The sequence below is a fragment of the Caretta caretta genome, chromosome 5, assembly GCF_965140235.1.
Source record: "Caretta caretta isolate rCarCar2 chromosome 5, rCarCar1.hap1, whole genome shotgun sequence".
NCBI lineage: Eukaryota > Metazoa > Chordata > Testudines > Cheloniidae > Caretta > Caretta caretta.
In genome coordinates, this window is record NC_134210.1 from 26,574,187 (window position 1) to 26,587,638 (window position 13,452).

The following is a 13,452-nucleotide window of genomic DNA, read 5'->3' on the forward strand; positions in this document are numbered from 1 at the left end:
TTGGGAAGGCCAGCCAGCAAACCCCTCTGTTCTCCTGCTTTGAGCCTTTCCCTTGAGTCCTCCTCCAGCTTCTTTCATGGACCTGCTCCTTCTCGGATTCTCCCTGATCCATTATAGCCCCAGGTGCTGCTCCCTACCCTCCACTTAATTGGCCAAATGGAGCACCTGTATTGGGACAAAGTAGCTCAACCTGCTTTGTTTATAGGGATCAGACACCCTGTAACATTCCTGTACTCTGGGCTGCATTCGTTATTAGTCAATGATTGTACAGGAATTTGCATAATTGCGACACATTTATTTCTCTAACACTGCTATGAATATGCTTCTGTTTCTACTCTGGCTCTTATAATTCATCTGCTTTGATTGGCTCCTGTACTCAGAATTTTCAAACTGTTTGTCAAGTATGCTTCTTGAGCTTTTTTTCTGTCTCGTGAATTGGCTTGTCTTCGGGGCTTTGCCCCCTACACTGCTTCCAAATGTTCTAGTAATTTACTATGGTTGAGTGTGAAGCCAATCCCCCAAGATAAACCAATATTTTAAAAAAGCCCCCAAGGCTGGGGGGAGGGATTGTAAACATAGGAACATCTTAAAGAAAATTCTATAACTCCCATGGGTGGGTGACAAACGATATGTCAAGGATATGGCAATTGCCGGATTAAACAGGAAGCATGCTTAAATTGTTAGCTCAAACCTGAGTGTGATAGAAGTGAGGTTTGATTGATTGATTGATTTACACACACTTACACACACACACACAAACACATCCCCTTACCCTTAAAATGACACTTCCTTGGTGGCTTTGGCATTAGTGCATTGTTCTGTGATGGAGAAGATGAGGCTCTGAGTGAACATGGGAAGTTGTATCATTAGTCTAACTGGTAATAGTGGGGAAATTATTAATATGAAGACAGATACAAATACTTTCCCTCCATTGTGCTGAAAAAAAGAATAAGAATCTCAAATTGAGAAGCAGAGGGACAACATTTTAGACGTCTTTCTATTTATTGTTGAGCAGGTCTGTGGCTTTTACCTGTAGCCTCCGATATTTTGAAAACATTCACTTTCTTTTGTTTGCTTATCTCTTCAATCCCAGAGAATTGAAAGATAACCTTGGCAGCGATGATCCAGAGGGAGATATACCAGTCTTGCTGCAGGCTGTCCTGGCAAGGAATCCTAATGTTTTCAGGGAGAAAAGCATGCAAAACAGATACGGGGTACAAAGTGGTGAGGATATGTTTCTACTAATTACATTTTATAGATTTAAAAAAAAAAGTTAAAGTCCTCAGAAATGTACATGGATCACAAATATGACAAATTCTGATCTTTGTGTTTTACCTTTGGGTAATGTCAGGATGCTGTGTGTCTTGGTTACTCCTTGGGGATAAGCAGGGACACTAGAAATCTAATGGGAAATTGGCAAAAATAAGGTTAGACTCCTGCAAATTAGTGGGATTTTGTTTGGCGGAGGGGAGAGGGATTTGGTATTCGTTTTTGTTTGTTTGTTTTTAAATGGCTTTGAATTTATCTTTGGCTCTTTTCTTACATTTGTCTTGTCTTATAGCAGTACAAGGTGCTAATGCACCAGTGAGATTGTTCACATGAACTGCAGCTATTCCAAATTTTATTGTTGCAGTGACAGCTTTCAGCATCTCAAACAGCAGGAACGTGGGTTAACTGAGACCCTCGCTTCCCAGTCCTGGTGACCTCCCAGTTGCTCATGGGGCAGGACCCTGGGGAGAAAGCTGTTTGAGGGAATTGTGGAAATGGTTTATATCTAATACATAAAAATATATGGAAAGTGATAAAAATTTCTGCTGTCATGTAGTGAGTAGCTGTTTTGAATCTAAGTTAATTTGTCCCTGGCTAAGAATTTTGCAAAGGAGGAACCAAGAGCTGATGAAGTTTTTGCAGATTTTGAGGGAAAAGTTATACTTAACTGTTGAATCATTGCAAGGGGAGATGCCTTTTGTGAAGCAAGTATGGTCATTCTTAACAAACTCGCTTAAAAACTGATGGCATTTAAAAAAATTATTAGGGAAGGAAGGTATTGGTAACAGCTCCATACAAAATATAAAACTTGGAAGGAGGAGTTACAAATAGTTTAGCAATGTAAAATATTTCAGGGAATCAGAGGGGAAGATGTAGCATGCTTAAACTGTCACAAAAGTTTAATTTTAATTTATACAAACTTCAATATTTGTAGCAATTCTGCTGCATGGCATGTAAGCAAGCATTGAATCATATGTGTGTAGCCGGAGGGAGGAGCTGGAGAAGAGAGCAAAATTTTGAGAGGAATTAGGTATACTAGAGAAAAGCGTTTGGGGTATGAGGCAAAGCATGACCATATTGAATTGGTCAGCACAGACGGATTGGATTGCAAGTAGCAGATGGCAGGCCTAAAAGAGAACCAAGTCACTTCTACGTAGGCACTTCTACTCAGCTTTGTTCATTTGAATGATCCTGAATACATAATTGGCATGAAATAGAAAACAATGTCCTAGTGGATAGATAATTGGGAATAACTACCCCAAGATTTGGTTATATCCTACAGATCTGGAACACTTGAAAAATGTTTCTTCTTGGGGTAGTTTTAATCCATGAAATTATCCATCTAACAACCCTCATCTTGATTGAAATTGTTGCCTGTATAATGAAAAACATTTTAAATATGAAGACGACTTTCTGATCTGATCTGGACATAGTTGGGTTGCTGTTTTAACCTTAAACTACTTGGTGCCAGATTTAAAAAAATGTAAGTTTGTGGAAGCATACTGTTAATTAAAACACACACACAGGCCCCTCCCCTTACCTCCAGCTTCAAGAATCAGAGTAGGTGGACCGTAGAAAGTCTCATCCAACTCTCTCTCTGGTGGAGTACTAATGAGAGGTGAGACAAGATCAGCTAGGGTTTCTTTTCTTTGTGATGCAGACAGGTTTGTAAGCTCGAATATTTCGCTCTATTGCACAGACAATTCAATAGAGAAAATGACAAGGCACAAGTGGAGTTAGACACTCAACTCTCATTGGGTGTGTATCTCCTCTTTATGCCTTTTCAAGTCTCCTCCAGAGGTGGTAGAAACTTGAGTTATTAATATAAGGTTGGTGAGGCCAGCTGATGGAAGAATGCCAGTGAGGCAGTTAAACAATTATATGGAAACTGGGACAAAAACCTGTGTCTTAGTACAATATGTCAGGGCAGCAGGTGCCACCAGAAAACCGGGTCTTTACTGAATAAACTAGGATACTGTACATCACGCTGTCTGGAATGGCCCAGGCCTATGAGTGGCAGCCTCAGGGAAGACTGTCTAAAAGCAAGGCAGAAACCCCAAACATATTGTATGTTCTGTAATTAGATTTCATCAACCCAATGACAAATGTGAACTTCTAAAGCACTACAGCAGTCTTACCATGGAGTCACAGACAGTCCCCTTGGGCATTCCAGTCTATCTTGCCACCCAGATATGCTGAACTGTGTGGTAGATGGTCACTTTACACCAATAATGACAACAATATTCAGGTTACTCACAGTCCCAAAGCATCACTTATTCCAGGTCAGTTGTACTCATATCTTAAACCAAAGACAATGCTTGTAGCCAATACTGTAATATACTAACTAAAGATTCATTAACTAAGAAAAGAAATGAGTTATTCACAAGATTAAAACAAGAAACATACACACACACACGAATTAGTTTTAGATTTAAAAAGGTAATATAAGCTTCTAAAATAAGCAGCTCTGTATATCCTTCAGGGGTGCCCCATGCCAAGCAGCATGAGGATTTCTTGCTTATGTTTGTTAATCTTTGCCCCCTCAGAGTCCAGACATTATAAAGATCCCAGTTTCTCTTTGTCAGGGATTTTTATCTCTTCACCCCAGAATCCAAGCTGATGGGATATGTTCATGTGCAGGTCTCCTCTTCCTGGAGGGAGTGAGGAATGTAGTCAACAAGGTCTCTGCCCTTTGATGCTACAGTTCCTCATTTGCCTTCAATGAGCCATCTTGTGTGCAGGATGAACACTTCACATTAATTAATGCTTCTTTTCCTGTTTAGTGAGTTACACGATTACACAGGTTTACAATGCAAACGCTCATAACTTTATACCATGCACAATAGAGGTTAAAAGTGAGATCTGTTTATGCAGCATGCTACACTAATCATAATGTCTAGACACCAAACACATTCTTACAGCTCTTAATATTTATCTTAACAATACTAACATACAGGTAAGACAGACTTGTTTCCAGTTATGTTTTTGTCAGTGTTCAGTGAGGCCTGAGGCTTTGGCATGAGTTGGTACCTGGTGTGTCAGCATCACACTGTCTATCTTACGTGTTGGATTCTAGTGGGTACAGTAAAGAGAACAAGTGGAATTCCATAGACTTTGAAATCTACAAACAGTATTAGTTGTAAGAATAAGAGTTCAACTTAGAAATTAGGGTTGGAAGATTTCTTTTTACTTACGATTTTAATAATTCTAAAAAGGAAATTTAATATGTAGACAGATTTAGTCTTTCCTCACAAGGGAGTTGGCATTTCCTGATATTAAGTGATACAGTAGTGATGTTCAGTTGACAGTAAGTAGCTAAATAGATTTTTGGGGATTGCCAAAGTTTGTATGGCATTCAGCTAGTATTTAGGCTTTTGGCTGCAGTTGTCTGAGCTCAGATGTGGATTATTTCTTTACCCGTTTGTTGTAGCTCTTTAGCCATTTTGCAAACTAATTTTGGTGATGTACTCCAGCAGTTCTCCACCAGGGGCCCCACGGCTGAAGCCCAGATCCCTGGTGCCCCCTGTGGAGCTGAAGCCAGGAGGTGCTGGACTGAATCCTGGAGCCCCAAGCCCTGGTGCTCCCTGTGGAGCAGGAGTCCTGGTGCTCCCTGTGGAGCAGAAGTCCTGAGCCCATGGGCAGAGTTGGGAACACGGAGGGATTTCCCTCTCACCCCCCCCAAACTGCAGCACAAGATCACAGCAGTCTCGGGAGCAGCTCCACACCTCTCTCTCTCCCCCCTCCCACCCAATCTCCTTTCCCTGCCCCCGGCCAGGTCGGAGCCAGGAAGCCGGAGATGGGCAGTGTGGAGCAGCTCCTGCTGTGGCTGGTGGCATGGAGCAGACAGCAGCACAGTTCCTTCTGGTCCTGCTGGTGCACCAGGCTGATGATGCTCCTCAGCTCCTAGCCCCTTTTGCTCCCTCAGAGGCAGCCGGTAAGAGCCCCCTGGGTGGGGAGACCCAGCTCCATGTCTGGCAGACCCCTCCGGGAACAGAGATTGCAGGGCAATCCTCCCAGCACACAGCCCCAAATACCCCTCTCCCCACAACTTGAGGCTATGCCCTCCCTACACCCTAAGCTATGCCTGGATTGCACACAGTCCCTAGTATCCCTCTCCCTGCACCCTGAGCTACCCCCACCTGCACATAGCTCCTAGCCACTCCACTGATTGCACCCACAGCCACTACCTGTGTCCACACAGCCCCTAGCTACCCCCTCCCTGCAAGTTGAGCTACCCCCTGTCTGCACCACAGCCCCAAGCTACCCCTTCCCTGCATCCTAAGCTGTTTTCAAAGTTTTTGAGCCCCCCACCTTTGAGTTATAATTTTTGGTTGCACGTTGCCTTCCTTCCCCCTCCCCCCCATCCCTCCCGACAGGAAGGGTGGCCTGCTGCGGTGAGTCAGGGGTGGAGGTAGCATTCCCTCCCTAGACCCCGCCATGTGGAGGTGGCTCGAGCCCCACTGGCCCTTGAAATAGAAATCAAACTACGGCCCAGGGCCCCTGCCCCGAGGCCCCCCACCCCTGCTGGACCCTAGAATTTTTAAAGTATGTCGGGGGGGCCTTAGAAAGGAAAAAGGTTGAGAACCCTGATGTACTCCATTATTTCTGGTTTATGTCGTGGGTTTTTCCGAGATATTTACTGTTAACAAGGTATATGAACAAACTGAATCACATCACCACACAGTCTGTTTGTAGTCCAACTTCTGTACCAAGGGCAACATGTGAAAAATTCTGCTGTAGAGCATTTCAACAGACCATGATCAAAATTCTGTATAGCTTCATGAGGTCACTCCTTCTTTGAGTCTAACTCAGTGGTTCCCAACTGGGGTTCGTAGAACGTTATGGGGGTTCGCCAAAAAAATTTCACTCATGGAGGCCAGAGGACCCTGGGCATTGGAGGCAGCAGATGAGACCCGGTTGCAGGGCAGACAGCCCGAGCCCTAGGGAGAGCGGGGGAGCCAGCAGCCCGAACCCCAGCGCTCCGCACAAGGCTGGCAGCCCGAGCCCCAAGGATAGTGGGGCCGGGCAGTTGGGGCTGGCAGCCTGAGCCCCAGCAGTCAGCAGGACCTTCAGCCCGAGCTCAGTGGAGCTCAGTTGACGGGGGCGATCAAGGGGGTCCAGCAGCAGGAGCCCCATGGATTGTGGAGTGCAAAGGAAATTTAAACTTAAATCCCTGGAAATAGTCATTTTTAGGACGGGGTTCACGAGATTTCACAATTTAGTGCAAGAGGTTTGCAGGCTGTTAAAGTTTGGGAACCACTGGTCTAACTCTAGAGTATGGATTAACAAGGTTCCTCAGGGTTGAATTCTTCTCATTTTAAATAACTAATTTCACATTCATAATGATTCTCCTTTCCATTACTACATTCTGACTGTTCAGTGAACTTATATGTTCAGGAAAGGTTTACAAGATTTTTTTTTTTTTTTTTAAAGTGGTGTAGTAGATTCTCCGCAAACCCAGGAATCTCAATGTTAAACTTAAAAGAAATTCAAATATTTTTAGATATAGAAATGTACACCTAAGATTTAACTCCATCTTTTAGTAATGCAATGCGATAACAATAAAGCTATGATTGAGATTTCAGTGTTTGTGGCCTCACACTAGATTAAACTGATTTTTAAAAATAGGGGGCTTTTTTACACATTTTCCTCTGTCCCCCATGGTGTCAGTAGAGGGCATAGAATCATAGAATATCAGGGTTGAAAGGGACCTCAGGAGGTCATCTAGTCCAACCTCCTGCTCAAAGCAGGACCAATCCCCAACTAAATCATCCCAGTCAGGGCTTTGTCAAGCCTGACCTTAAAAACTTTTAAGGAAGGAGATTCCACCACCTCCCTAGGTAACTCATTCCAGTGTTTCACCACCCTCCTAGTGAAAAAGGGCAGCATTATGATCGTTTTGGATTCCTTAACTGTGCATTTCTATACATTAAAATATTTAGATTTCTTTTAAGTTTCACCTTAACTCAAATCCGGGTTTGTAATGCATAGTTTGGGGATAATTACTGAAATACTGTCAACAGCATCTCCATTTTAGCATAGCTTTTTCTTTGCATGCCCTTGGTTCTTCTTAGTGTGCTGCTCATGTTGATTCCATTCTAAATGTGTGTGTGCCCCTGTGTGTGGTTGTCAGAGATTTTTGCCTTAGCGGTATCCATAGGGCCAGCTGTAGCGCCCCCTTGAGTGCCACGCTCATGCTTTGGTATATCAGGCAATGCCGACTCTACACCTTCCCTGTTCCTTCTTACCACCTGTGGTGGTTGGTCAGAGCACCTTTCCTTGCATAGCAAGAGCTAGCAGTTTCGTCTCCTCTAACTTGAAGCCTTCGGGCCTTGTAAATAGTTTGTATATAGTAGTCAGTGTCAAGTAGCTGTTAAGTGTAGTTAGAAGTTAGAGTCCTACTTCACCCCAGATGGGGCATGGTCCCGGTCTCTGGGGCTTCAGCCATATGTGGACAATAATAGGCCTATGCCTGTAAGTGATCCCCATGGCAACTGCCTCAAATGCTTGGGGGAATCACATGTGAAGGACAAATGTCGTATTTGAAAATATTTTTGACCCAGGACTCAAAGCAGGATATTTGTTTGCGGGCTCTCCTCATGGAGGCTACCCTTTGTCCGGCATCTGAGCCATCCTGCCAAGACTCACCTAATATCTCAGCCTCGGTGTGCAGCAGACCCCTGGCACCACCCGGCACCACTCCCCATATCTGGTGCCCAAAAAGAAAACACAGATGCATAGTCCCCGGCACCAGGCAAGAAGGGCCATCGGGCAAAGGAACCATGTGTACGTGCCTCCCTTAGTCCCTTAAAGGATCCACCACCAATTCCTGGGAGCAGTAGGGGAACCAAACTCCTGATGGCATCCATGCCTTCCCAAGCTTCCTTGGCACCGAGAGAGCCAGAGGCCTCCACCCACATTGCAGGAAACTGCAAAGTCTCCCTATGAGGGCAAGCCAACTACTAAGACCCCTTGGGACAGTGGAGTGCTGCTGATCCCCCAACACAAGGCATTGCTCTTCTCCTCTGCACCGCAGATTCTGGAGTCGCAGCCCAGATCCTCTGGGAATCACCCTTGGTCACTGTTACCACAATCGTGGTCCCTGCCATCTCAACATGGATCGCCTAGGGGGAGGGCACCAGTCCCCGTACCACCGGCAGCTATTTGTCCTCCAGCCGGTTGTCCTCTTGGTGCAGATCTTGGTCACCTGCCCCATGGGAGCACTCTCTGTCACAACTCCAGTCACCCCGGCACCGACCTCCTTGATACCAGCACCGAACCTCTCATTCCAGGCACCAGTGTTCGACGGTGAGCAGGCAGACGCAAGCATCAACGGCCCCACCATGGTCACTGAACTAGGATTCCTCCAGCACGGAAGGGCAGTTCAGCCTCTCACCCAGACTCCATTGGTGCAATTAGGCTTCCGAGGCCGTGTCTACATCAACGGCGCCACCTTGTCAGCATGGCTAGTGGCCAGCACAGTGGCCTTATTGGAGCACATGGGGTGTTCCGGTCATGATGATTCCCGCTTTGCACCGCTCATCTGCCTCTGCCTCAGAGCAACAAGTTGCTCCCCTAAACCTCCCTCCCCCACAGGGGACAATGCCCCAGGGCCTCCCCCAGTGGTACAGTCATCATCTTCATCCCTGGACAAGGCGGTCGTGGGACCCTTGCGGGCCAGCCCACCTGATGACTTTAAAGAACACCAGGCCCTGCTTCAATGGATGGCCAAGAACTTGGGTGTAGAGGTGGAGGAGATGGCCAAACAGGCAGACACCTTGTTCAGCGTCCTCTCAGCCTTTACCCTGGTCCGTGTTGCATTACCAGTGCATGACCGGGTCCTCAAAATTGCAAAGGCCCTCTGGCAAACCCTGTTTTCCATCCCTCCCACCTCCAAAAGGGCTGAAAAGAAGTACTTTGTCCCAGCCAAAGGATTTGAGTACCTTTATACCCACCCACCTCTGGGCTTGTTGGTTTCTCTGCGGCCAACAAAAAAGACAAGCAGGGGCACATCAGCTCAACTCCCAAAAATAGAGGCCAAAAGATTGGACCTTTTTGGAGAAAAATTTAGTCCACTGCCAGCCTGCAATTCCTGGTGGTGAACCATGGGTAGATAGAATTTTAATTTATGGGACTCCCTCCATAAGTTCAGAGAGTCCCTTCCACAGTGTTTGGCCCATGAATTCAGCACCCTGGTGGCGGACGGCACTGCGGCGGCTAGGTGCTCCTTCCAAATGTCGTGGAACACTGCGGACTCGGCAGCTAGGGTGGTTTTGTGGCACAGGTCCTGGCTGCGGACCTCCGGTCTTTCCCAAGAGATGCAGACCTGAGTCCAGGACCTCTCATTTGATGGGAGTGGTCTCTTCTCCGAACAAACAGAAGCAAGACTGCATGGATTGAAGGATACTCGGGCCACCCTTCACTCACTGGGCATGTATACACCTCAGTCTGCATAGAAGCAGTTCTGGCCACCCCCACCTCCAAGGCCTTGTCAGCCTTGTCAGGGGTCTGCTAGGAGGAGGGATAGAGACCTGAGTTTTCGTCATCGCCTCTCTTTCTCCTCCCGCTCACCTGTGCAGCCCAGGCCAGCGAAGCATCCTGGGGGCCAGAAGCTCATTTTGAAGGTGTGCTCAAGAGTGACACCCCAGTCAATTCCCTGGAGCCACCCTGTCCTTTCCACAATTGTTTTTGTCTCTGTTGTTTGGCCTGCTTGTGGGTCACCTCGGACTGCTGGGTGCTGGACATAGTAACTCATGACTATACCCTGCAATTTGTAGCCGCCCCCACTCCAACCCTCCCTTTTCCCATCCCTCTTCAGGGACCCTTCTTATGAACAACTCCTCATTCAAGAGGTCAAGAACTTCCTGTGCCGGGGGGCGGTGGAGGAGGTCCCTCGGGACATGAAAGGAAAAGGTTTCTATTCCGGCTACTTCCTAATTCTGATGGCAAAAGTGGGGGTCTCAACAAGTCTCTCAAAAAGTTGAAGTTTTGCATGGTCTCCCTGGCCTCCATCATCCCCTTCCTGAATCCGGTAGATGGATACAGCACCCTCAACTTAAAGAGTGCTTATTTCCATATTCCAGGTCACAGATGCTTCCTCAGTTTCATAGCGGGCTGGCGCCATTTCTAATTCACATTGCTGCCCTTTGGCCTCTCATTGGCCCCCAGGGGGTTCACAAAATGTATGGTGCTAGTGGTTGCTTATCTGAGATGCCTAAGGGTCCAGGTTTTCCCATATCTCAATGACTGGCTCATCAAGGGCAGGTCTCGGGAACAAGTTCAGAGGAGCCTCGATCTGGTGCATGCCACTTGCCCCACTCTGGGCCTGTTAATAAATGAGAAAAAAAATCCACCTTAACTCCCGTCCAGCAAATAGAGTTCACTGGGGGTGGTTCTCAACTTCACGCGAGCCAGAGCCTTCCTTCTGGAAGTGCGTTTTCAGGCTATGTCGGAGCTGATCTCCCATGTAAAGAACCACCCACTCACCACGGCTCACACCTGCCTGCAGCTGTTGGGCCAGTGGCTGTGTGTACATATGTGGTCAGCCATGCTCTGCTCCATCTTCGGCCGCTGCGAGCGTGGCTGGTGTTGGTCTACATTCCCAATAGGCATGACCTAGACCGGATAGTCAGGATCCGGACCACATTGGGTCATCTCTGGATTGGTGGTTGGACCCTGAGTTGCTGATGGAGGGAGTCCCTTTCATGACCCCATCCCCATCGCGGACCCTGGTCTCCAGTGCTTCAGACCTGGATTCGGGAGCCCACCTGGGCGAGCTGAGCACCCAGGACTGCTGGTTGTGGGATGTCCTGGACCTCCATATCAACATCAGGGAGCTCAGAGCAGTTCGCCTGGCCTGCCAGGTGTTCTTGCCCCATCTGAAGGGCAAGGTGGTGCAGGTCCTGATGGACAACACTGCCGTGATGTGTTACATCAACAGTCAGGGAGGTGCCAGGTCTTCAGCCCTTCGTCAAAAAACTCTCTGCCTTTGGGATTTTTGTGTGCGGCCATTCATCTGATAGCCGTGCACCTGTCTGGAACCAGAATCACCTCACCAGGACTTTCTCCTCTCACTTTGAGTGGTTGCTCCATCTGGAGGTGGTCAGCATAATCTTCCAGAGGTGGTGGACTATCCAGGTGGACCTGTTCATGTCCAGGCAGAACAGAAAATGCCAAGTGTTCCGTTCAATCCTGGGAATGGATGGACACTCCCTGTCAGATGCCTTTCTCATTCCGTGGTCATCGATGTACACCTTCCCGCCAGTGCCACTGATTCATAGAATCCTTGTAAAGATCAGGCAAAATAGGGTGAAAATTATCCGAATAGTCCCTGCGTGGCCTCACCAGCAGTGGTTCGGCGCGTTGCTGAGCCTTTCGGTAGCTGCCCTGCTGCAGCTGCCCCTCTGCCTAGATCTGCTGTCACAGAACCATGGCAGCCTTTTGCATCCAAATCTAGTGGCCCTGTACTTGACAGCTTGGCTACTGCATGGCTAAGCACGGACAAATGGGCATGCTGAGCCCATGTCGAGCAGGTCTTGCTGGATAGCACGAAACCCTTCACCAGAGTGATTTACCTGGCCAAATGGAATAGATTCACATGCTGGGTCTCGGAATGGCGTATTTGGGTTGAGCAGGCCCCGCTGCGAGAGATCCTGGATTATCTGCTGCACCTCAAACTCCTCTCATTAGTCAAGGTCCATCTGGCCGCTGTCTCAGCTTTCCATCCTCCATTCCACGGCAGGTCGAGCTTCACTCATGACATGACAACATGGTTTTTGAAAGGTCTGGAGCATCTGTACTCACACTTCCAGCATCTCTCCAGCTGCCCCCCCCACCCCGCCCACGGGACTTGAATTGTGTGCTGTCGTTGCTATAACGTCAGCCTGCAGGGTGTCCGAGCCTTACTTCGGAGCCACCTTATGCGGTCTTCTACAAGGATTAAGGTCCAGCTGCAACCACACCCAGCGTTTCTGCCCAAGATTGTTTCCCATTTTCATACTGATCAGGACATATACTTGCCCATCTTCTTTCCAAAGCCTTTTGCATCAGATGAGGAGCGTAGGCTACACACCCTGAATGTCAGGAGGGTGCTGTCTTCTACATAGATAGAACAATGCCATACCGTAAATCAACGCAGTTGTTCATTGCAGTGGCAGACAGAGTGAAGGGTCGCCAGTATCTGTTCAGAGGATTTTGTCCTGGATCACGGCCTGCATCCACTACTGCTATGAGCTGGCGAAAGTGCCTCCGCTGGTGATTGTGAAAACACACTCGACTAGGGAACAAGTGTTGTCAGCAGCCTTCCTGCCACAGGTATCAATCCAAGAGATCTGTAGGGCTGCTACCTGGTTGTCTGTCCACACGTTAGCGTCTCATTATGTGCTGACCTAGCAAGCTCAAGATGACTCTGGCTTTGGCAGAGCAGTGCTGCAAGTTGCAAGACTGTGAATTATGAGCCCGCCTCCGTTGATACTGCTCGTGAGTCACCTAGAATGTAATCGACTTGAGCAAGCACTCTAAGAAGAAAAAACTGTTACCCACCTTTTTCATAACTGTTGTTCTGTGAGCTGTGTTGCTCATGTCCAATCCATTACCTGCCCTCCTGCCCTTGTCGGAGTTGTCAGCAAGAAGCAACTGGGAGGGCGTGGGGCCAGCGGTGCCTGATATACCGACACATGAGCATGACACTCAAGGCGGAATCACAGCTGGTCCTATGGATACCACTAAGGCAAAAATCTCTGATGACCATGCACATGGGTGTGCGCATACCTAGAATGGAATGGACATGAGCAACACATCTCAAAGGAACAACCGTTAATGAAAAAGGTGTGTAACTGTTTTTTTTAAAATTCATACACAAACAGTAAACAAGAAACCCAAAGGGAATGCTACCATCTGATATTTATAATATTTTAAAGATGCATAGTGTGAACATTAATTTTTTTTATTTTAATATTAAGGGGAGATTTACTTGCATACCAGTTCAGTGCAAAGTAACCAGAGTGTATTAGCCAATAAAAGTTGGGTTTATAGCTGCTTTGGCTCACCAGAGCTGAACAAGCTAACTGAAGCTGGCTGTTAATTTGCAATTTGACTTATTACTTTAGGAGGTTGTGTTAGTGTGACTAGCAATATGTAGAGAGATGGGGGAAAGCCAGTCCCCAAGTTGCAGTGTTTCTGTGC

At 47.3% G+C, this 13,452-nt stretch overlaps 1 protein-coding gene across 4 annotated transcripts in view; it reads left to right on the forward strand.

Annotated features, from left to right (window-relative positions):
- The window catches only part of NIPBL (NIPBL cohesin loading factor), a 295,876-nt gene that overhangs the window by 125,246 nt on the left and 157,178 nt on the right, over positions 1–13,452 (forward strand). For all 4 annotated transcript variants that reach the window (XM_048849291.2, XM_048849294.2, XM_048849300.2 and 1 more), the window contains exon 4: positions 1,094–1,224. In XM_048849291.2, the coding sequence (XP_048705248.2) occupies positions 1,094–1,224 (131 nt within the window). The remainder of the gene's footprint in view (positions 1–1,093; positions 1,225–13,452) is intronic.